General features: G+C 45.5%; 1 protein-coding gene across 3 annotated transcripts in view; it reads right to left on the bottom strand.

The window, feature by feature from the left end:
• The window catches only part of E2F4 (E2F transcription factor 4), a 503,847-nt gene that overhangs the window by 244,921 nt on the left and 235,517 nt on the right, over positions 1 to 23,409 (bottom strand). For all 3 annotated transcript variants that reach the window (XM_044081422.1, XM_044081423.1, XM_044081424.1), the window contains exons 5-6: positions 9,004 to 9,068; positions 6,778 to 7,063 (exon numbers count right to left, since the gene is read on the bottom strand). In XM_044081422.1, the coding sequence (XP_043937357.1) occupies positions 6,778 to 7,063; positions 9,004 to 9,068 (351 nt within the window). The remainder of the gene's footprint in view (positions 1 to 6,777; positions 7,064 to 9,003; positions 9,069 to 23,409) is intronic.

Here is a 23,409-nt window from a genome sequence, read left to right as displayed (position 1 = left end):
CCTGCAGAGTTGGTAGGCATGGGGTTCCCACTGCTTGTTTATGTACCACATAACTGTGGTATTGTCAGTCTATCAGTAGTTGCCTTGGAAGAATAAGGTATTTAAAAGGCTGTCAGAGCATTCTGTACAGCTAACATTTCTTTTTGACTGATATGCAGGTGCATTTGTTTTGGGCTCCATTTGCCTTGAATACATTGTCCTGCCATGTGAGCCCCCCATGCCTAGTCGGATGCGTTGGTTGTTAGGTTTTGGCAGGCAGGGGGTAGAGTGAAAGGGAGTCCTTTGTTGTGGTAGCAGGCCTCTGCCCACCAAAGGGACTCTCTGCCTTTAGGCAAGGAATGATAGGAATAAGAAGTTATGTACTCACCATAACATTCCATCTGTGTAGGTATCTTCATTTGTCTGCAACCTTTGGGATATGGATCCGATCTCTGATCCGAGCCGGCAACTTCTATCACAGCATAGATCAGAGCTCCTAGCTCCTCCCCTTACCCATAATCCCCTGCCTACCCTGACTGACCTCAGATCAAGTTTGCCCCATAGCACAGCTAATAAAAAAGTGTCCCAAAGGGAACAGATGCTAATAACCTCAAGAACGATCATTTTGGTCAGGGGAAGGGGGGGGGTGATTGCAGACAAATGAAGATACCTACTCAGATGGAACGTTATGGTGAGTACATAACTTCTTAATCTGAAGTAGAAACTTCATTTGTCAGCAACCTTTGGGACAGAGTCCCCAGCTACCCAAATCTTGGGTGGCCTTCATGGAAGGATATTCTGGAGCACCGCAGAGCCAAAGGACGCCCTACCTCGGGAGACATCATATATTTTATAGTGGCTGATAAAGGTGTGAGATAAGCCCAAGTGGCTGCGGAACAAATGTCATCCAGTGGAACCCTAGCTTGAAAGGCCGCAGATGTGGCAACGGCCCTAGTAGAATGGACTCCTTGAGGTGCAGGCCTTCCCGAACTCTGATATGCTAAGAGAATACAACTCGAGATCCATCAAGAGAGAAATTTTAGAAACTGGCTTTTCGAAATTACTTTTGGCAAAGGAGATAAACAACTGATTGGATTGCCTATGATCAGCAATTCTATGAATATAAAAACGTAGTTGTCTGTGTACATCTAAGGAATGCAGCTTGTACTCTCCTTTGTTTTGAAAGTTGGGGGAAGTGATGAGGGCCAGACTCTTGCCCCACGTGATAGTATGAGATTGCTGCAAGTTGTACCTTGACTGTGGAAGAACTAGCCCCCTGGTGAAAGAGAGAGGTTAGAAAATCGTATTCCTTAATTAGATCCCGCTGCATCCGAATAACGTGTGCCATGTAGTTCAAGGCCCTCAGAGAAGGTCGCTGAACTGAAGGCCCACTTCCCAAGACGGTCCATCGCGCGAGACTCATTGCTCGGAGGATGAACCATGGGGCTCTCCTGAGCCAACTCTTTATTGGTGGCTGCAGCCACCAACATGGCATCCACAGGGGGACCTCTGCTCCAGTGTGATCTCTCTGCAGGGGGGCTCAAAATTTTGTCCGGGCGCTTGGGGATTGGCTCTACGGTGTCCGGTTCCTTCCAAGCCCTAGTGGATATGAGATCCACCAAGGGGTTGGGTGGAGGGGACACCCAAGAGGTAGATGGTCCTGCCTCAAACGCCTCAAGGAATACAGACTCAGAGGAAGCCTTGGGGGCAGACCACCCACCCCTGATTTTGAGCATTTCCATGATGTCTCCGAAGGAGACATCCTCGGGGGGTGACCTAGGGGAGCCTTCCCCTTCATCTAAGTCCGTATTTTCGGTGAGACTCTCAGGGGAGTCTATGTGCCTCCTCTTGCACTTTGCCTTGTGAGGAACCTCCTCGGAGGGGGGGGGGGCTGTCAGAGGAGTCCTCATGGGCTGTATCTTGTTCCACTGGAACTCCTAGAGGCGCTGAGGCAGGCTGCCCCGAGGGCCAGATGAGGGGAGCCAGGACCAGATGAGAAGGAGTGCGGGAGGGAGCCGAAGCCAGGACCGGAGGCCTGGAAGCACTCAACAGTGCCCTCTCCACCGCAGCGAAAGCAGAGGGGGAGCCGCTCTGACGGATCCGAGACCCGACTCCCACTCGGATCCGAAGCTGGGATCGGACCCGGCGCTGAGAACATCGGATCCAGGGGACCAGCGCGCTCAGACCGAGACGGAGCCGAAAGCACACCGAATCCCTCGGATCCAAAGCTCGGCCCACGGCTCCGAGAGGTCGGATCAGACAAACTAGAGGGAGCCAGAGCAGACGTGCCCAGCACGGTCAGCTCCGACCCACCCCCGGATCCAATGTGGCTCGGCTCCGAACCCGGAATGCGGGTCGGAGAAGGAGCAATAGGGGCGAAAAAAGGAAAAAGGGGTTGAGCCCCCCCCAGAGGGGGGGGGGGGAGGCAAGAGCATTCCCATCTGCATCTGGGCCTGGATGAATCTCATCATCATCCGGTCCATGTCCGCATCTGACATGCTAAAGGTGGACCTCGAAGAGGCCACCGAGGCAGACCTGGAGTGCCGCCTTGATGACCTCGACGGGGACCGGGTCACCTCCTCCTCGGGTCCCGGGGAGAAACAAGGGGATCGGTTCCGAGGAGGAGACAGAGAAGACTTGGACGGAGACGCCCTCTTGGCGGGCGGGGCCGATGAGTCCTTGGCCCGCCGCTTAAGGTGCTTCTCCCTCGGCTTCTCTTTCCTGGAATCCCTATCCTCCAGAGCTGAAGCAGGAGGCTGAGTCCCGGTAAAAGGAAGGGAGGCAGGAGTGACCGCTACCGGGGGGGGTAGCGGTCACCGAAGTACCGGAGGCCGAAGCAGAGTCTGGTGGTAAAAGGCCCACCAGAACCAGCTTCGACCTCCGATCCTTAAGTGCCCTGGGGTTGAACGCCGTGCAAATCGCGCAACCCGAAGAGAGGTTCAACCCCAAGGCACCTAATGCACTGAGTGTGGCCATCAGCCGGTGAAAGCTTGTGACCACACTCTGTGCATTTCGAAAAAGTGGCTTTAGGGGGCTCCGACATAACTAAAGTAAAGCACACTCACTAGGCCCCTACACTCAAGACACACACGCTACGATCAGTGGGGAGGGAGGAAAGATTTAAATTAAAATTTAAGCTAAGTAAGCTAAAAATAATAAGTTTTAGCGTTAAGGGTAAACCTAACACGCACACACAATCAATCAGAAAAGAAAAACACTTTTTCTCACAAAAATCGCCAAGAGCTCTGGAATCTAGCTGTTGCTTGAAGAGCGGCAAACTAGATCTGGGGTCAGTCAGGGTAGGCAGGGGATTATGGGTAAGGGGAGGAGCTAGGAACTCAGATCTATGCCGTGATAGAAGTTGCTGGCTCGGATCCGTAGCCCAAAGGTTTCTGACAAATAAAGTTCCTACTTCAGATTCATTGTTTCCAGGTCCAGAGAATGTTGACACCAGAGAATGTTGACACCAGAGACTAAGTACCACTGAAGTTTCCTCATATGCAGTCTTGCATACAGAATTAGTAAAATGCAAGAGGTCATGAACCCTAGGGCTTGCAGTATTTTTCTTGCAGATTACTGGCCACCAGAACCCCAGCTGACTGAAGTAGTTTGTCAAATACATTTGTGTTTTTCTGGAGTGAGGAATGCCATCTGGGAAGTTGAGTTCAAGCTTGCTCACAGAAACACAATTTGTTGGCGTGTACCGGATGTGATTTCTTTTTGTTGGTGTACCCCAGAGAAGTCAGAAGTCTCTTTACAAATGTCAGGTGCTGGAGGAGCAATTCCCAACTGTCCACCTGAATCAGGCAATCATCCAAGTATGGGAAAATTTAAATCCTTTTCTGCCTGCAATATGCAATGGCTGGAGCTAGGCATTTTGTGAACACCCTGGATGCAGCAGATAAGCCAAAGGAAAGTGCAGACAACTGATAGTGCATAGAGCCTGCATACAGCCAGCTCTGAAACGTACATATTTCCTGCAAGATTCCCTTATGGGGATGTGCAGATAAGCTTCTTTTAGGTCTAGGGTGGCTAGCCAGGAGTCCCTGATTAGCATAGGAAGCATCTGTTGGACAGTAAGCATTTTGAACCTTGGAACCACCAGGAAGGTGTTGAGAATAGACAGATCCAGGCTAGGGCGCCAAAGAGTTTTCTTTTTTGGGTACCAGAAACAGTCTGGAGTAAAAACAGTGTCCCCTTTGCTCTACTGAGACAGGTTGAATAGCCTTGATACAGAGAAGAGAAAGTACTTGCTTTTGGGCCTCTGCCCACTGGTTTGGGGGTAGGTCTGGCCATCCGCTTGGGGTTGGTAGTGAGTGGAAGTAGAATCTGTATCCCTATGATACAATGTTCAAGACCCATCTGTCCTGGGTGATATATTCCCAGTTTTTTGCATGGAGGGCAAGTTTTCCTCCTAAGGTGCAAGTACTTGAGCCAGGCTTGGCAGAGTTAGTATTGCGAGATTTTATCATAGGATGGTGGCTTACTACTCCCTGTTTTAGAGGTGGGAGCACTCCATTGCTTAGATCTGTGCATACCCTGAAACTGTATTCTTAGTGGTCTGCTGCCTCTGGGTTTGGACTGAGAAGGTCTTGGAGGGACTGGAAAGGACCAGTTTTTTGAAGGCCAATGCCTACTGAATCTAGGTGGCTGAACCTGTAGGAACTCAGTTTGCATAGATTTAGCTTTTTCCTACATCGTTTTGAAGGCTGCTTCTGCTTTACTGCAGAACAGGTGTTCTTGGTTTAATGGTGCATCTAGTAATTTTGCTTTGACGTGGTCTGGCAAGATTTGTTCCTTAAGCCAAGCATGCCTTTTAAGAACAGACCCAGTGACAGCAGCCCTGCAAGATGCTTCTAAGGCATCAAAACCACACTGCAAAGTATGTTTTCCAACTTGGTTAGCTGAATGCATTAACTCTTGTAAATCTTTGTTCTGCACAATCAGGAATCATTTTCTGTTTAATAAACTCCATAATATGTTGCAGATACTTAAACATATGAACTGGCAATTTAAGGCCCAGACAGCAAGAGTAGCAGAGGTGTATACCTTCTTACCCCATCTGTCTAAAGCACTAGAGTCCCTGTCTGAAGGGGTAGGGTTTTTGGTTGTTGTAGCCTTATTGCCTTTAGGTCCCTGGGAAATGGTCTATGGATCTGCCGTAAGATTCTTAAAGAGAAATTTGAGAGAGTCTAGTACCCATCAGGTTTCCTGGGAGCTGGAGGCAAAGTGTCAGGGGTAGGGCTGGATTCCACGAAGACACCTATAATTTCCAGAACAGGAGGTATAGCTAGAGGCCTGTGCTGAGGCAAGTTTAAAAACTCCCAGAGTCTCTTTTTAGACTGTGGGTAGTCCTGTCACTCCCAGCAGAAGTGCTCTCTAAGGGTATGCAGGGTTTCACCAAAAGAAAATTCTTCTGGTGGGGAAGCAGAGGGAATGGAATCCTCTGCATCAGAATCCTCATAGGTGGATATGGGTATGTCCTGGTAATCAGAAGGGTCAGAGTCAACAGACTCCATCTGAAGAATCAGAAGGAAAATCAGTTCTTGGTCTTTTTGAGGGGGAAGGCTTGTTTCCCCTAATTAAAGTAATAAGATCTTCAGCCATTCTAAGCATTTTGTCTTGGGCATGTGGGCCTGAGAATGTGCTTTGGTTGGTTTCCTAGGCGTAGTGCGAATTCTGTGCCTGAGAAATTCAGTATTTTTGGTTTGAAACAAAGTTGGTTTAATGAGATAATCTGAAGGCTTGAATACACCCTCAGAAGCCGGTGCCTGCATAGCAGCTCCGGACCCATTCAATGTACAGATATCTGCAGGTTCCATAGTTGAAGCCTCTCGCGGCATACCAGACTCGGAACGGGTCTCAGAAGAGGCCTGCGAATCTGCAGAAGCGGGTATCAGAGGCCGTGAAGGCACCTCACCGAGTACCGGCCTATGCGGTCTGTCTTTATCCTTATGTCTTTTCGGAGGATCAGTCGTCGGATGACTCATCAAAGCCATTTCGGAATATGGAGAATGACAGCGAAAGAATTTAGCGACAACGATAGTCAGACGATGAATAGTTCGGGCGTTAAAGCACAAAAGACAGCAAGGAACGTCGTGGTCTGGGCATAAACAGATGACGCAGTAAGAATGAAAATCTGAGGTATTTGCTTTCCACAGGCAAGACAATTGTTAACTTTTTCTGACATCTGTTAGAGCAAGAAAAAAAAAAGTATCCCCAATGGGGTACTTCTTTTAGAAGACTTCAGGTCTGAAACTCTAAAAACGAAAATTTCAGGAGGCGGCCGGCACTTGCGAACTGCTTCTGCTTCTGACACTGCACGGCAAGAAAAGCTGATGTAATGGTGTTGGCTGCATGTTTTATACCCTGACAACCTGACGTCATGGAAGAAGAGACAGCATCAGATGCAGAAATCCCAAGACTCTGGTATTCAAGCCAACTGAGGGCTACCTGCAGGCAGATGACCCAAATGTGATGACTGCAGCAGTGAAACACACAGAACATCTCTGCCAAAAAAAGAAACTGCTAAATGTCTTAAATCTGTTTTACCCACTTCTGTTCACAACAAATATCTCTTTAAAATGGGGACCTGTCAATGTGGTTAAGCACTGTATCAGGGGACACAGGCCCAACTCAATGTTTTCATGCTCGCACTTATTTTCAAACAATGAATCTAACCCCAACCTCCAGCATCATTTACTTCCTTACCAATGACCATATGAGCACTAGAGAACTCGCCCACAGATAAAGCCAAACAAACCTAATCATTGATAACTGTATTCAACTACAAATTACCTGTTGTACTGGATACTGCTGCTGTCTGAACAGGTTCCTGGGATGGTGTTTCAACAGGTGTGGAGGGCTGTGGAGTGCTGGAGTGTGTGGGTTCTTGCCGTGGCATTAATGCTGGTCTCTCCTGTGGGGCAGGTATTACTGGTGGGGATTGAATCAAGTCTTCAGGGGGTGGTACTGGAACCACCACAGGAGGAGAGGTAGATGTGTCTTTATTCACCAATAAAACATCAATACTTCCTGTTGTGCTTTTTAAATGGATTTGAAACTTTTTTTGTCCATTTAAACCCTAAATGACAAACGAAAAGATAATATAAACATAGTAAAATGAAATGTAAATCTGTATATTGAAAAAAAAAATACACAAAACAATGAAATGAAGAGATACTATTCAACCTATACCATACCAAATGCATTTTTATTATACAAGCTATGTGACCCCCCCCCCCTTTCTTTGTAGTTCAGTATACATATCTCTAATTCAGCTCTCCCTCCTCACTAATGCTCTCATATTTGGGGGTATGCATCATGCACCACCCACAGAAAACTAGCCTAGAGATCATCAGTTCACTTCCAACCAATGAGTGAACAGACGTCCAACAGACAAGGAAACTGGCGGAAATTTCAATTTACTTGGAATACTTGCCCAGCTTACAGGGAAGGCACAGCTGCTGATCATCCAAACCTAGGGAAACTGTCAGAGTTGTGACCCATAAGGGAAGAAAGAATGTAAAGGCATTTAAACAAGGACAGAGTAGACGAGCCTACTTTCTTCTGGTGTTAAAATGTAATGCTTTAGACAGAATCAGTTAATTTACAATAAGAATATACGTTACACCTACTAATGTAGAATACTTCATTGGCGGGTCTATAATCCAGGAAGATACCAAGAAATAAAAACAATTGTGAAGTATCGTGGAGAATGGCTCAGGAACAACAGAACAGTGGTGCCAGCAGATACAATTCCTATCAGCAATATTACAGAACATATAGGTGACCATATGGCTGTGGCACGATACACAGAGAATTCTAAAGCAACCACCAGTGGATTGGCCTCTAACAGCAGCACTCTGAAGGCAGTTGGTCACCTAAAAGGGGAAAAAAAGAACGTTCTCCAGTCCCACTTGGAAACTTTTCCTGGCAACATCCAAGCCATTTCCCTCCAGAAGTACAAAAAAAAAAAAGATTAAACTCACGCAACCACTTTGGTTAAAACTGGAAAGGACTGCACATTTCCAGGGTGAAAGACACCCTGCTGCAGGCAAAAGTCAGACACCACTTCTGGGAGCCAACACAACTACAATGCTTCTATGAGCCAGAAAAAAATCACAGAAATCTTCCCTACAAGTGCAGGGCTAAAGCTACAAGACAACAACATGTGGCATTTTTCTTAGTGACCCCCCCCCCAAAAAAAAAAAAACAAGTCTATTGGAACAGGTAACCAGCAGACCCCACAAAGGAACCAAGTTCAACTCCCATAGGGGATAAATTCATAAAAAGCAGGCAGATGTACAGAATACACGTAAAGAGCCATTACACTTAATGCAACACCATAAAGTCCTCCTTCAAGATCACAAACTGCATAAACACCTGGCATACAACCAAATACTGTGGAATAAACTGGTAACTGGGTCAAGTAACACTTCTATCCAAACAGAAAACTCTTCCGCCTGCCACTAGTTACTGGAAATTCTTCTAAGCAGCAGTAATCATATCTGACACTAGCTAAGCAAAACCTCTGGTGAGATCAAGGACTGAAGCTGAAACACCAGCTACGACATCTGGGTAAAATCAGAGACTGCAGCAAAAACTTGCTACGAAATACTTTTCCAACCACATAGATCCTCCTTATGTAAAAATGGAAGGATTTGTTCTACTGCCAGGGTAAAGAGATCTTGAAACATTTCACGGCCACAGAATGGCAAGTAGGCCAAGTTTTGTTCCTTCTCTAAACTTTGGAGAGGAGTTGTGTGATTGTAGAATTACCTGTAGGTAAGCCCCCCCAACACTACCACGCCTGATTATATTTGTTTCCAAAAGTGATTAAGAGCCAAGTTACTAAAAGCAACAGTAATTACCTGCCCACCCAAACAATGCTCCAGATTTTTCCTTACATTTCAATGCAAGACACAAACCATCAAAAAAGGCATTTCAAAAATTAGCCACAGCAGTTCTGATGAAATATCTGGAGATCATCATGCTGATACACAGAAGAAATGCAGTACTTACCCCTTCCGGAAAAGGAACTTCCAACTGCGTCCCTGAAGGGGCTCTTATTGCTAAGAGAGTGTCCCCTGCAAAAGAAAACAAACATTTTGAACAGCATCTTTGGAAATAAGACATGGTCATTGCAGTTTCTCTTATTCCCACTTGGCACTGAAGCTGCCCAAATCCAGGCAGACAAGACTTTTCCAAAACCTACCACACAATTAGTCACCACGTTGTTAACCAATCCAGAAAGATGCTGGGTCCCTTTTTCAATGGTTATGGAACACAAAATTAAAGGACTTAGGAAAAATCATTCTTCTGGGGAATAGTTCCCAAAGTGGTAACAGCCTTGCAAGCAGCAAAACAAAAAAGGCTTCTCCTCACCTGTTAGAGGTCAAAGTTGTGCAATACATTATAATTCTTACGGAACTTGTGGCAAAAGCAAAAAAGTGAAATCAATTTTAATAAGTGTTACTAAAAACTCTCTTCACTCACACTTCCCCCTCATCTAAAACTCTCTCATTCAGTACTTCTAGCCCCTAAAAGTATACAGAGAATGCACATTAGCATTAATAGGACTCCTTTCTCTTGCAGCTTACTGTGTGTCCCTACTGATGCATACGTATTGATGGTTGTACCACTGTACACATGACCAGACTATATTTACAAATATGAACCAGTGATGAGACTTGACACTTTTTTACCGCAAGTACAATCTTAACTATTTGAATATATTGGTGCAACTACAGAATGAACTTAATGTTGCTATTAGCACCACCGCACTTAACTACAGTAGTACTGGAGCTTTTCTCCCCAGGCCTCTGCTGAAAACTGGCAGTCCTGCCCAGTCGGACTTTCCCTGTAAACAAATGTAAAATAAATACATAAATCACAAGCTACAAAGACGAGGGAGGCAGTGGATGACTACGCAAAATTCTACAAGAATCACAATATAAACAATTAAGGAACCATCTGAACAGCCCTGACATTTGGAGGCTTTAAAAGCAGTGAAACAAAAGGGAAATATCCCAAGCATTAATACCAATTTGTCAAGGTCATGGGAATACCAAAACCTGCAACACCCACCTTATTAAATGCCAGGTGTGATTAGAGACTGTGTAAACTTGTCTTTTCTTAATGTGTGGGCTGCATTTACACACACATTTGGCCAGTCCCAGAAAAATGTATATAGAATTGCATACTACGTAATCCACTTGTCTATGCATTTTTACAGGCTGCCCAAATCCAAAGCATCTTCCAAGCCGGATTTTCAGCTTTAACATAAGCACATCCACAAAGAATACGAGAAAGACTCCACAGGTTAGCCCCTAGTGGGCTCTCCCACTCCAAGGTTCAAGTTTTCCCTTGAACAATCGTCCATGTGGCAGCACTCTCTCACTCCATGCTAAACTATACATTTAACTAGCCAAAAGACTCCTCTCCTTCATATTATTTACACACACATATGGCACATCTCCCAAGTCTACACCTCCATACAAGTGGGTAATAACTTCTGGTCGACAGTAAAAGTACTTTACCACTAGATTCAAGTTGCTAATACCTGTGAGTACAGTGTAAGCAACAAGCACTATGTACCAGCACCTCAACAAAAGTCTTTGTAATCTCACACACACAGAATAAACAAGAAAACATACAGAAGCTGCTGCAACCATACCCATAAAACAGATTCCACATAATAAAATCACACACACTACACTAACTAATATACAAAAATATAAACAAGTATAAAAAAATCAACTTTATCTCTACAGAAAGTCAGAAAATGGCAACAATACTGCACATACCTGAAAGCAAACAAAGTACAGTTTTGTACCTACCATAAATGTAGATGTCCGATAGGTATGCATCTGCAGTCATCACATATGGGTTGTCCTGCCTCAGGCAGCCCTTCGGTCGGGCGGATTCCAAAGTCTGGGTCCGGCGTCGGCTGAAGAAGCCCCTTCCCCAACGTCAGAGCGCCTGGGGTATAAAAGCGTCAGCCGACGCCATCTACCTCAGTTTTTCTTGCCCAAGATGCCAGGTGCCCTCTAAGGAAGGCTAAATTTGGAGAAATGCAATAAATTCCAAACATGCACTAAAATACATGTATACATATATAAAAAAATACACCATAATAGATGACCCCAGCTGGCTATGAGAGGGGAATGTACCCAAGAAATACCACAGAGGGGAAGGAGGGAGGGTAAACCTGACTGCAGATGCATACCTATCGGACATCTACATTTATGGTAGGTACAAAACTGTACTATGTCCTTCAAGGATGCATCTGCAGTCATCACATATGGGTAGAATACCATAGCCAATCTGGGGGTGGAGGATCTATGTAAAGGATGGTGTAGCTAAAATGCCCTGCAGGACTGCCGTAGCAAAGCCTGCTCTGGATCTGGAATATAAAGGTAAGTTGTAATGCTTGCAAAATGTATGCACGGAGCTCCATGTAGCAGCTTCTAAAATGTCCTTGGTAGCCACCCCTCTTAAGAAGGCTGTGGAGGTGGCTGTGGCTTTGGTCGAATGAGGTCTAATGTTAGCTGGCACAGTTTTTCCATGAAAGGAGTAACTGAAACAAATGCAATTCCCTATCCATTTTGAAATTTTGAAATTGCTTTTCCTTGTGCACCAGCAGCATATGCTACAAACAACTGGTCAGTTTTTCTGTAATTTTTTGTTCTGTCCAAGTAGTAGCACAATTGTCTGTGTATGTCCAGGGTGTGCAGAAGCTTTTCCCCTTTGTTTTGTGGATTTGGAAAGAAGGTAGGCAGGTGAATAGCTTGGCTTAATGAGACTCTAGATACCACCTTTGGCATAAATGAAGGACTGGTTCTCAAGGAAACTCTGTCTTGATGAAAAATAAGAAATGGCTGTACTGCCATGAGGGCCTGTAACTTGGATACTCTTCTTGCTGAGGTTATGGCCAGAAGGAAGGCAGTCTTCCAAGAGAGGAACTGTAGTTCTGCAGATGCTGCTGGTTCAAAGGGAGGCAGTGTTAGTTTTTCCAACACGAAGTTAAGGTCCCAAGTAGGTAGTGGTGGTTTCCTTGGAGGATTGATGTTTTTAATTCCTCTTAGAAACTGTCTTAGCAGAGGATGAGAGAAGACAGGTGGATCAGTATTGTACTCTGCTGAAATTGCTGAAGCATGAATTTTAATGGAAGAATAAGACAGGCCATTGTGGAGCATTTCTGCCAAATATTCCAGGATATGTGCCATGTTCATAACTGTTGCATCTAGGCCCTTTGAGGTGCTCCAGGTGTGAAATCTTTTCCATTTTGCTGAGTATGCCTTTCTTGTGGAAGGCCTGTGAGCTTCCATGATATCCTTCACTCTCTTGGATAGCCTATCCTGGTGATGAGTCAAGGTATTTTCCAGGCAACTAGTTGTAATGTTTTCAGGCTGGAATGGAGAGTTTTGTAATTGTGCTGTCAGGAGAAGCGGCCATTGTGGCAGAAGCCATGGTTTTGTCCGTGACATGCTCTTTAGCAATGGGTACCAGTGCTGTCTTGGCCAGTCCGGAGCTATCAGAATCACTCTTGGCTGCTCTGCCCTGATCTTCAGTAAGACCTTGGTCATTAATGGAAGAGGTGGGAATGCATACACTGTTAGAGTTCTCCAGATGAAGGAGAGAGCGTCCACTTTCCATGCTTGTGGGTGGTATTGTCCTTGAGCAGAAATTCTCCAGCTGATGATTGTGTGGGGAGGCAAAGAGGTCTATGTCCTGTCTCCCCCATGATTGCGTTATCTGATGGAAGATGTCTGGGTGCAGCATCCATTCGTGTGCATCCATGATGTTCCTGCTTAAGCTGTCCGCCAGTATATTGTCCTTTCCTGGTACAAACTGGGATTGCAGTTGTATATTGAGAGTCAAGGAAAGTTCCCATAGATTCACTGCCAGTCTGCAAAGAGGGTAGGAATGGGTGCCTCCCTGCTTGTTTATGTACCACATAACTGTTGTGTTGTCTGTCCTTATTAGCAGGTGGCCTTAATGTAGAAATAACTTGAAGGCCTCGATTGCATGCATCACTGCCAGCATTTCCTTTTGGTTTATGTGCATGCGTAGCTCTTTTTGAGACCATGGCCCTTGAACGCATCTTCCCTCCATGTGCGCTCCCCATCCGTGGTCTGAAGCGTCCGTTGTAATGGTTTGGCTGGCTATTGGTTTGCTGAAGGGCAAACCCCTGTTTGACTGGCTTGCTTGAGCCCACCACAGAAATTCCCTTTGAAGGCATGGGATGAGTGGTATCAAAGTTTCCAAGCTGTGACTGTGCTGAGTCCATAAACTCCTTAGGTACCATTGGAGTTTCCTCATATGTAGCCTTGCTTGAGGAATCAGAAGAATGCAAGAAGCCATGTAACCCAGGGCCTGCAGGATTTTCCTTGCAGTCAGCTGAGTTTGTCTTGACAGGTTTTCGAAGTAATCCGGTAGTTGGTTTTGTTTTTCTTCTGTGAGGAAAGCCATTTGGGTGGTTGTGTCTAGATCCGCACCCAGAAAAGTTATTCTTTATGGTACCAGTCTTGACTTGTAAATGTTGACTGTATATTCGAAGGCCTGAAGAAGATAGCTGGCATAATTCAAGTGTTTTACCAAAATTTGTTTGCTGTCCGCTTGTATAAGGCAGTCGTCCAGGTACGGGTATATTTGCATCCCCTGAAGTCTGCAGTGTGCAATTACTGATGCCAGGCATTTCGTGCATACTCTGGGCGCAGTAGATAAGCCAAAGGGCAATGCTGAGAATTGATAATGCTCAACCTGCAAGAAATCTGAGGTATCTTCTGCAGCTTTGTCTGATAGGGACATGCAGGTATGCCTCCTTGAGGTCCAGTTTTACCAGCCAAGACCCCTTGCCCAGCATGGGAAGGAGTTGCTGTAGAGTCAGCATTTTGAATTTTGGCACAATGAGATAAGTATTTAGTGCGGACAAGTCGAGAATAGGCCTCCATTGCTTTTCTTTTCTTGGAACAAGGAAGAGTCTGGAATAAAATCCTTGGCCTTGTTCTGCAAGAGGAACCTTTTCTATTGCTTTCATTTTCATTAAGTTGGAGATTTGTTTCAAAGCCTCTGCCCTTTGATTTGGTGGCAGGTCTGGCATGCCTTTTCTTTTCGGTAATGTGTGGAAATGGAACCTGTATCCTTTGTCTATTATTTGTAGAACATGTATCCTTTGTCTATTATTTGTAGTGTCCATTTGTCCCTTGTAATAATGTGCCAATTTTCTGAAAATAAGGAAAGCTTTCCGCCCAAAGGTGCTTCCAATTGAGCCCTGGTTGGCAGTGTCAAAGTAAAGTCATTGAGTCTGTCCTTGTGCAGCAGTTGTAGGTCCTGCACTACCTCTCTGGTTGGGAGGCTGCCACTGACGTCCTCTGTAGGAGCCTCTAGCTTGCCCTCTACCTCTGGCACGCCTGTTCTTGCCTCTCTGAAATCTGTGTCTGGAAAGGACCAGTTCTTGGAAGGCCAATTTCTGCTGAATCTTGGTGGTTGGACTTGCATAAAATCTTTGACTGTTTGTACAGATTTTGCCTTTTCTTCAAATTTCTTTGAGATCTCCTGAGCAGTGGAGCCAAATAACTTTTGCTTTTCCAGTGGAGCATCCAGCAGCTTTGCTTTAACATGGTCTGGCAGAGATTGCTCCTTCAGCCAAGCATGCCTACGTATGACTGCACCTGTCATAGTTGACCTACATGAAGCTTCCAATGCATCATAACCACACTGCAAGAAATGGTTGCTAACCTGTTGAGAGTTATGTACCAGATCCTGAAGTGATTTGCGATCTAGGGGTTCCGGTGAAGACAGCTTTTTATGCAATTCATCTAACAAATATTCTTGGTACTGTATCATATGAAATTGACAGTTTAAAGCCCTCATAGAAAGGGTAGCAGAAGTATACACTTTTTTACCCCAACACTCTAAAGCCCTGGACTCCCTTTCAGAGGGGAGTGGATTTTTTGTAGTGACAGCTGCAACCCCTTTTGGGCCCTGGGAAATAGTTTCTGGATCAGCAGAGTGGGCCTTGTAAAGGAAAAGATGTGATTCCGGGACCATGTAGTACCTATCGGGTTTGGCAGGAGCCGGAGGGAGAGTGCCTGGGGTTGTGCTAGATTCAGAGTACACATCAATGACATTCAAAACAGGGGGAATAGCCAAAGGTCTATGCTGAGGCAAATGCAAGAAGGTCCTTAATCTCTTCCTGGAATCAGAGAATTCCTGGCCCTGCCATTGAAAATGCTCCCTCATAGTGTGCAGTTTCCCCAAAAGACAGTTCTTCAGGAGGGGAGGCCGAAGGGATAGATTCCTCTGCATCTGAATCCTCAGGGCAAAAGCCTCCTCCTGGTAGTCCAAGAGGGCAGAGCCATCAGAGGCCTCATCTGAAGAGAGGGGATCAGAGGGCTCAACCCTGGGCCTTTTTTCTGTAGGAGGTTGAGAGCCCCTGTCCGGATGAGGCTGAGAGCCCCTAATTAATGAAATAAGGTCCTCTGCTAGACTAAGGATCCGAGAACCTGTAGTGGGTCCCTGAGGGATAACCCTGGGAGGTATAGATTTAGAGTGTTTAGCAGCTTTAGCCCTAGAGAATGCCTTAATAGATATGGATGCAGGAGGCCTGGCTGCACCACATGCTGGTGTAGCTTTGTCTAAGGGAATGGTGTCGGAAGGTTCCTGGACACCAGATTCCAAAGGAGATTCAACAGAGACAGTAGTGGCCTCCGGGGCAGAGGTTGTCGGTTGGTACGGTTTCAGTGGACGGTAGTACCAAGGACTCTGTTTCAGCCGAAACAGACACTCGCGGTAGGCCTGGCCGTGGTTTCAGCCGAAACCACAGGTGTCGGTCCTTGTCCTTCCGTTTCTTTATTAAATGTGAAGTCGGAGTCTCAGACGGCATTTTGTAAGCAAAACTAGCCCCAAAAAAATCCTCTGCAAACTCGGACCGACGTCTTGGAGTGCGTCGGTTGAAGGAAGCACAGGCAGAACAGGCCGAGACGTCGTAGTCTGGGCCTAGGCAAGGTAGGCAGTAAGAGTGGAAATCCTTATGAGGTATTTGTTTCCCACAAGTTAAGCAATTATTAATTTTATCTGACATTGGCTGAGGCAAGAAAGAGTCCCCAACGGGGTACTTAGCTTTTGAAGTCTTTGGTTTAGCTGAATTACAGGAGCTGGCCGACCAGCACTTGCAAAATGCTTCTGTTTCGGGTACCACACAGCAAGAAAGACTGAGGAAGATGGCGTCGGCCGACGCTTTTATACCCCAGGCGCTCTGACATCGGGGAAGGGGCGACTTCAGCCGACGCCGGACCCAGACTTTGGAATCCGGCCGACCGAAGGGCTGCCTGAGGCAGGACAAACCATATGTGATGACTGCAGATGCATCCTTGAAGGACATCTGGCCACCCCTATTCTATTGCACACTTGCATGCTGGACACGTACACACATACTACAAGCTATGCACGTGTATATATGCACACTATATATACATGTTTTATATACATATTTGCACAAAATGCATGCATACACACAGACCTTATACTATATAGATATATGATCAAACTAACTTCAAAACTAGAGAGCTCAAAATCAGTCACCCACACAATTCAGGGATTGTGGGTAGCACCACTTCCTAGCAATTGGAGGTACAAAAGGCAGGAAACTTTCTATACAAGTCACTGGCATTTCACAGTACACCTACAACATTGCTCACTTATGGGCAATATGAAGAACAGCCAATTCACTTACAAGTCTGAGGTGTGGAAGAAAATTAAAGCCCCTGGTAAACTCCTTTAACACAGAACATGCGGACGCAAAGCACCTCATATGAGAACTTAAAATTCCTGATATGGTCATACTGCTCTTGCCCAATGCAGGCCACAACCCAACTTGTTACTGTGTCTTGAAGTGAGAATTTCACGAATGAAGGACTGCACACATTTTTACCCGACCCCAGGGTGAACACATCTGCTGGTCCCCAAACACAGAACAGCCCCACTGTCAAACACCAGGATCTTCCAAGCTACAAGTGTAAAACTTCCCTTATTTGTATGGTGGTGGTGAGAATTTTCCACATGTCTGCATGGTGGTGGTGAGGGGTCTTGCTGCAACTCGTTTAAATTCTCCAAACAAAAATCAAGGGCAGTGATTTTTTTTTCCAACAATCAACCACAGGAAAAGACCTATGGATGCTTCAATTAATGCACAGCCAATGAGCCCCCTTCCCCCAACAAGAAGAGATTCTTCTGCTGTACAAGTTCATCTGTAGGGAGAGCCTGTTCAAGGCTATTGCAGCAGTTAATTGCATTAAGCACACTGGACTGAAGTTTACCAATAGACTTAGTTTCCAATTCTAACCGTTCCCATGCTGGAAAAGTTTTTGTCTGAAACCCACTAACATCTCGTCACATCCACCAGCCAGCTTTTGCAGGGACATTCATTTCCTGTACCCAATGTAGATGTTAAGAGTGCATTTGCTGTTACAGTCATCACCTGTGGGTTATCCCTGCTGTGGTAGCCCTCGGCCTGCCAGAATACCAGAATCAATGTTTTTCTGCGTCGACTGCTGTCGCTTGCTGGCTGACATAAGGTAGTCAGTGCTATAAAGGAAGACAGTCGACACTATTACATCAGTTTCTTGCCCTAACCAGTCAGGGGCCCAAGCAGATGTGGAAAAATGGTCCTGACGGCTGAGATCCACCAGCAGACACTTGTGTCTTCCTAAAGAAAGGAGATGCAAGGGGAAGGAGGGTGTAAAACCAAGACTGCAACAGTGAATACACTAACTTCTACATTTATGGCAAGTATACACAACTGTACTACGTTCTTCATGTTTCACTGTTGCAGTCATCACCTGTGGGAGAATTCCCAAAGTTGAGAGGTGGGTAGGATTAGTAGGAGACCTACGAAAGGGGCAGCATGCCCTGCAGAAATGCAGAGGCAAACCCTGCCCTAGCCTTGGAAAATAGAGGAAGGAGGTAATGCTTGGTAAAGGTGTGGGTCCAAGTGGCAACTTCCAGGATGTCCCTTGGTGGGGACTCCTCTGACAAATCCTGTGGAAATAGACTTCCCCTCTGCCCTTGGTGCAAAGCTGACATGTAGTTGGTCTGTTTTCCTGAGAGGTTTAGTGTGGTCCAGATAGTATCAGAGCTGACTGTGCATGTCTAGCGAGCACAGAATTCTTTCCCCCCTTTATTTTTTTTTGAGGGTTAGGAGAAAAGGAAGGTAGATGAATGGCCTGCTTGAGAGTTGCATTAGATACCACTTTGGGCATAAAGCCGGGATTAGTCCTCAGGGAGACAGTACAGTTGTATACACTTACCATAAATGTAGATGTTAGAGTGTATTCACTGTTGCAGTCATTACATTTGGGTAATCCGGCCTGAATTCCAAAGTCTTGGGTCCTGCGTCGGGCGCTGTTGCCCCCTCCTGACGTCAGGTTGTCAGGGGTATAAAAAGCAGCAGACGCCATTTTCTTCAGTTTCTTGCCCCAGATGTCAGGTGTCATATATTTTATATATATATATATATATATATATATATATATATATATATATATATATATATATTTATATATAAAAATCAGTAAATGCACCAATATAAATTTTACCTTCATCTATAAGCAAATACACCACATTGCTTGTATAAATCAGAGATAGAAAAAAGGGGGATGGCAGGTGGGTAACCTGGACTGCAACAGTGAATACACTCGAACATCTACATTTATGGCAAGTGTACACAACTGTACTATGTTCTTCGTGTTTCACTGTTGCAGTCATTATTAATCTATGGTTGGGAGGCTGGAGCTAAACAGCATTAGGAGCAGCTATGAGGCCCTGCAGAACTGCAGTGGCAAAGCCTGCCCTGGATTTAGAGTAGAATGGCAGATGACAATGCTTTGTAAAAGGTGTGCACTGAACTCCAAGTGGCCGCCTCTAAAATGTCTCTGGTTGGTACTCCCCTGAGAAAGGCTGCTGAAGTGGCTGCAGCTCTGGTGGAATGTGGCCTAATGCCCTTAGGCACTGGCTTGCCATGGTGTGAATAACAAGCTAATGCAGTGGCCTATCCACTTTCAGATGGGTCTGCTTTGAGATAGCCTTTCCTTGTGATCCTGCAGCATATGTCACTAGTAATTGCTCTGTCTTTCTGAAAGCTTTGGTTCTGTCCAAGTAGAATCTAAGCTGTGTACGTCCAAAGAGTGCAGAATTCTCTCCCCCTTGTTCTGTGGATTTGGATATAAAGTTGGCAGATGAATAGTTTGGTTAAGAGCCACACTGGGCACCATGTTAGGCATAAATGTTGGGTTTGTTCTCAGAGACCCTGTCCGGATAAAAAATAATAAAAGGTTCCACAGACATGAGCGCCTGTAGCTCTGAAACTTGTCCTGCAGAAGTAATTGCTAGGAGCAGAGCTGTTTTCCAAGATAAAACTTTTATATCAACAGCAGCAGCTGGCTCAAAAGGAGGCAGGGCGAGCTTTTCCAAGACATAGTTGAGGTCCCATGCAGTTACTGGTGATCTCCTTGGAGGCCTTAAATTTTTGGCTCCACTGAGGTACTGCTTTAATAAAGGATGAGAAAAAATTGATGGCTATGTACTGTAATGAGCCAAAATGGCAGAGGCATGAATTTTAATTGATGAAAAAGATAGGCTTTTGTCCAGCATCTCAGTTAAGTATTGTAAAATCTGAGGAATATTTGGTACAGTTGCATCAGTTCCTTGTGCCTGGTTCCAAGCACAAAATCTCTTCCATTTTCCAGCATAAGACTTTCTTGTACTAGGCCTTCTGGCTTCCAGAATGACATCCATCACAGCTTTGCTGAGAGGTGTTTTTTGTATGACTACATTATCCACCATGCTACCAGGTTTAATGTCCTGAGTTGGCTGTGCAGTATCCGATTGTTTTCCTGGGACAGTAGACGAGGTAATTGAGGTAAGGTCCAAGCTGGGAAACGAGACAAGTTCCTTAGGATTGGATACCAGTACTGGCGGGGCCAGTCTGGGGCAATCAGAATCATCATTGATTTCTCCTGCGTGACCTTTAGGAGTACCTTGGGGAGGAGAGGCAGTGGAGGGAAGGCATATACTGATAGGATTTTCCAGCTGAAAGATAGGGCGTCCACTTTCCATGCTTGTATGTGATAAGTCCTCGTGCAGAATCTTTTCAGTTGGTAGCTGCGAGGGAAGGCAAACAGATCTACGTCCGGGCATCCCCATTTCCTTGTTATGCTGAAGACTTGGGATCCAGCTGCCACTCTTGGGGAACCATGAGGTTTCTGCTTAGTTAGTCTGCCAGAGTATTTTCCTTTCCTGGCAAGAACTGTGCCTGCAAATGTACTTGGTAAGTCAAAGCTGTGTTCCACAATGTCATGGCTAGTCTGCAAAGGGGGTAAGAATGTGTGCCCCCCCCCCTGCTTGTTTATATACCACAACCGCGGTGTTGTCTGCCTATCAGTAGTTGTCCCAGATGAAGTAGGTCCTTGTAGGCTGTCAGGGCATTTTGAACAGCTAGCATCTTTTTGATGGATATGCGGATGTATTTGGTTTAAGGTCCATGTGCCCTGAATGCATCTTCCTGCCATGTGGGCCCCCTCCCCAGGCATAATCTGACACATCAGTTGTTAGTGTCTGCCTGGCTGGGGTAATGTGAATGGCTGTCCCTTGTTCTGGTGACAAGCCTTTGCCCACCATCAAAACTCCTGTTGCAGGCAGGGAATGAGAGTAATCATTGTTTCCAGGCTGTGGCAATGTTGAGTCCAAACACTTTTTAGGTACCATTGAAGTTTCCTCATATGCAGTCTTGCATATGGAATTAGTAGGATGCAAGATGCCATGAAGCCCAAAGCCTGCAGAATTTTTCTTGCAGATAACTGGGCCTTTGGTGCCAACATTGTGAAATAGGTAGTCTGTTGCCTTTGTCTGGCGTGAGATAAACCCTCTGGGCAGTTGTATTCAAGTTTGCACCCAGGAATGTTGTATCTTGAGAGGGTACTAGTTTTGATTTATTTTCATTGACTGTGTACCCTAGGCATGTTAGAAGTCTTTTCACAAACGCCAGATGTTGAAGAAGAATGTCCTTGTTCTCTGCTTGAATTAAACAGTCGTCCAAGTAAGGATATATTCGTATTCCTCTGTCTGCAGAATGCAATTACTGGTGCCAGGCACTTTGTAAAAACCCTGGGCGCAGCAGAGAAGCCAAAGGGCAGTGCAGAGAATTGGTAATGTATTGAACCAGCCTTGAATCTGAGGTGTCTTCTGCACGATTGTCTGATTGGAACATGCAGGTATGCCTGTTTTAGGTCTACAGTCACAAGCCAAGCGTTCTTGCCCAGCATGGGCAGAAACTGCTGCAAAGTCAACATTTTGAATTTTGGAATATCCAGGAATGTGTTCAGAACAGATAGGTCCAGTATCAGCCTCCAGGCCTTGTCCTTTCTGGGTACCAAGAACAGTCGAGTAAAATCCTTGTCCCCGCTCTTGCTCTGGTACTTGCTGAACGACACCCATGTCCATGAGGGATGAAACTTGCTTTTGTGCCTCTGCCCATTGATGTTTTGGCAGATCTGGCCAGCCATTTGCCTTTGGCACAGTACGGAAATGGAATTTGTAGCCTTGTGACACTATACTTAGAACCCATTTGTCCTGGGTTATAATGTGCCAATTTTGAGCAAAAAGTGCTAATTTTCCCCTAAGGGCGCTGCCAGAAGATAAGTGCTTGGTGCAGGCAGGGGAAAGTCATTGGGACTGCTTTCTGTATGTTTGTGCTTTATCTTCTCCAGCTTTGGAGGTAGAGCACCCCATTGTTTTGACCTACAAGAACCTTGCACATGGGATCTGCCCCTTGGGCATCTGGATCTGCCCCTTTGAGGTCTGACACAGGAAAGGACCAATTTTTTGTAGGCCAGTGTCTACTAAACCTAGGTGGCTGTACTTGTAAAAACGCTAACAGTTTGCATAGATTTAGCTTTGTCTTCCATTTTCTTTAACACCTCTTCTGCTTTAGCACCAAACAAAGTATCATGCTGCAAAGGTGCATCTAGTAACTAACATGATCAGGCAGATTTTGTTCCTTTAACCAAGCATGCCTCCTAATTACAGAACCTGTAACTGTGGCCCTGCCGGAGGCCTCCAAAGAATCAAAACCACATTGCAAAGTATGCTTTCCAGCTTGTTCAGCTGCGTGCAATAAATCCTGCATTTCCTTGTTTTCAGCACATTCAGAAATTATCATTTTCTGTTTAAGCAATCCCATGAGATGTTGCTGATACTTGAGCATATAAAACTGACAGTTTAAGGCCCTTATAGCCAAAGTTGCAGATGTGTAAACCTTTTTTCCCCATCTAGCCAGTGCCCTTGAATCTCTATCAGTGGGGGTTGGGTTTTTTGCTGCAGAGGCCTTAACTCCCTTGGGAACCTGTGAAATAGTTTCTGGGTCAGCAGCAGGGTTTTTAAAAAGAAATTTGTGCGAGTTAGGAACCCTGTAATATTGGTCAGGCTTAACAGGAGCTGGAGGTAAGGAGTCAGGGGTCAAAACAGACTCCGAAAACACATCTACAATGTCTAACACAGGGGGAATGGCTAGAGTCCTATGCTGCGGTAGTAAAAGGAAATCCCCGAGCCTCTTTTTAGATTCTGAAAAATCCTGGCTTTCCCAATGAAAATGTTCCCTCATGGTATGCAAGGTTTCCCCAAAGGAATAATCCTCAGGAGGGGATGCTGAAGGTATAGATTCTTCAGCATCAGAATCCTCATAGGGAGAGTAAAGAATACCCCTGCTCAGAAGAGGAATCAGAAGAAACAGAAAAGTACAGTTTTGTACCTACCATAAATGTAGCTGTCCGAACAGGATAGCATCTGCAGTCATAACAAATGGGTTGTCCTGTCGTCAGGCAGCCCTTCGGTCGGCCGGATTCCAAAGTCTGGGTCTGGCCTCGGCTGGTGTCGCACTTCACCCGACGTCATCTCTGCTGGTCTTCGGGTATAAAGGCATCAGCTGACGCCATTTTCCTCAGTGTTTCTTGCCCCAGATGCCAGTTGCCCTCTTGGAAAACTAAATTTTGGGTAAATGCCAATGTTTCCAAAAAAAGGTAGGCAAACACAAAAAATAAGCATATATGTACATATATACAAACAAATACACCATAAGAGATCCCCCCCCAGCTAGCTATTAGGAGGGTAAATACCCTAGGAATACCACAGAGGGGAAGGTGGGTGGGTAATCCTGACTGCAGATGCTATCCTGTTCGGACATCTACATTTATGGTAGGTACAAAACTGTACTATGTCCTTCAAGGATGCATCTGCAGTCATAACAAATGGGTAGAATACCATAGCCAAACTAGGGGAGGAGGAAGAAGAATTATGGTGTAGTTATGATCCCTTGCAATACAGCAGTGGCAAACCCTGCTCGGGATCTAGAGTATAGAGGTAAGTTATAAT

The sequence above is a fragment of the Protopterus annectens genome, chromosome 8.part0, assembly GCF_019279795.1.
Source record: "Protopterus annectens isolate FY-2018-M chromosome 8.part0, PAN1.0, whole genome shotgun sequence".
In the NCBI taxonomy this organism is placed as follows: Eukaryota; Metazoa; Chordata; order Ceratodontiformes; family Protopteridae; genus Protopterus; species Protopterus annectens.
This window is presented reverse-complemented; position numbering and strand designations above follow the sequence as displayed.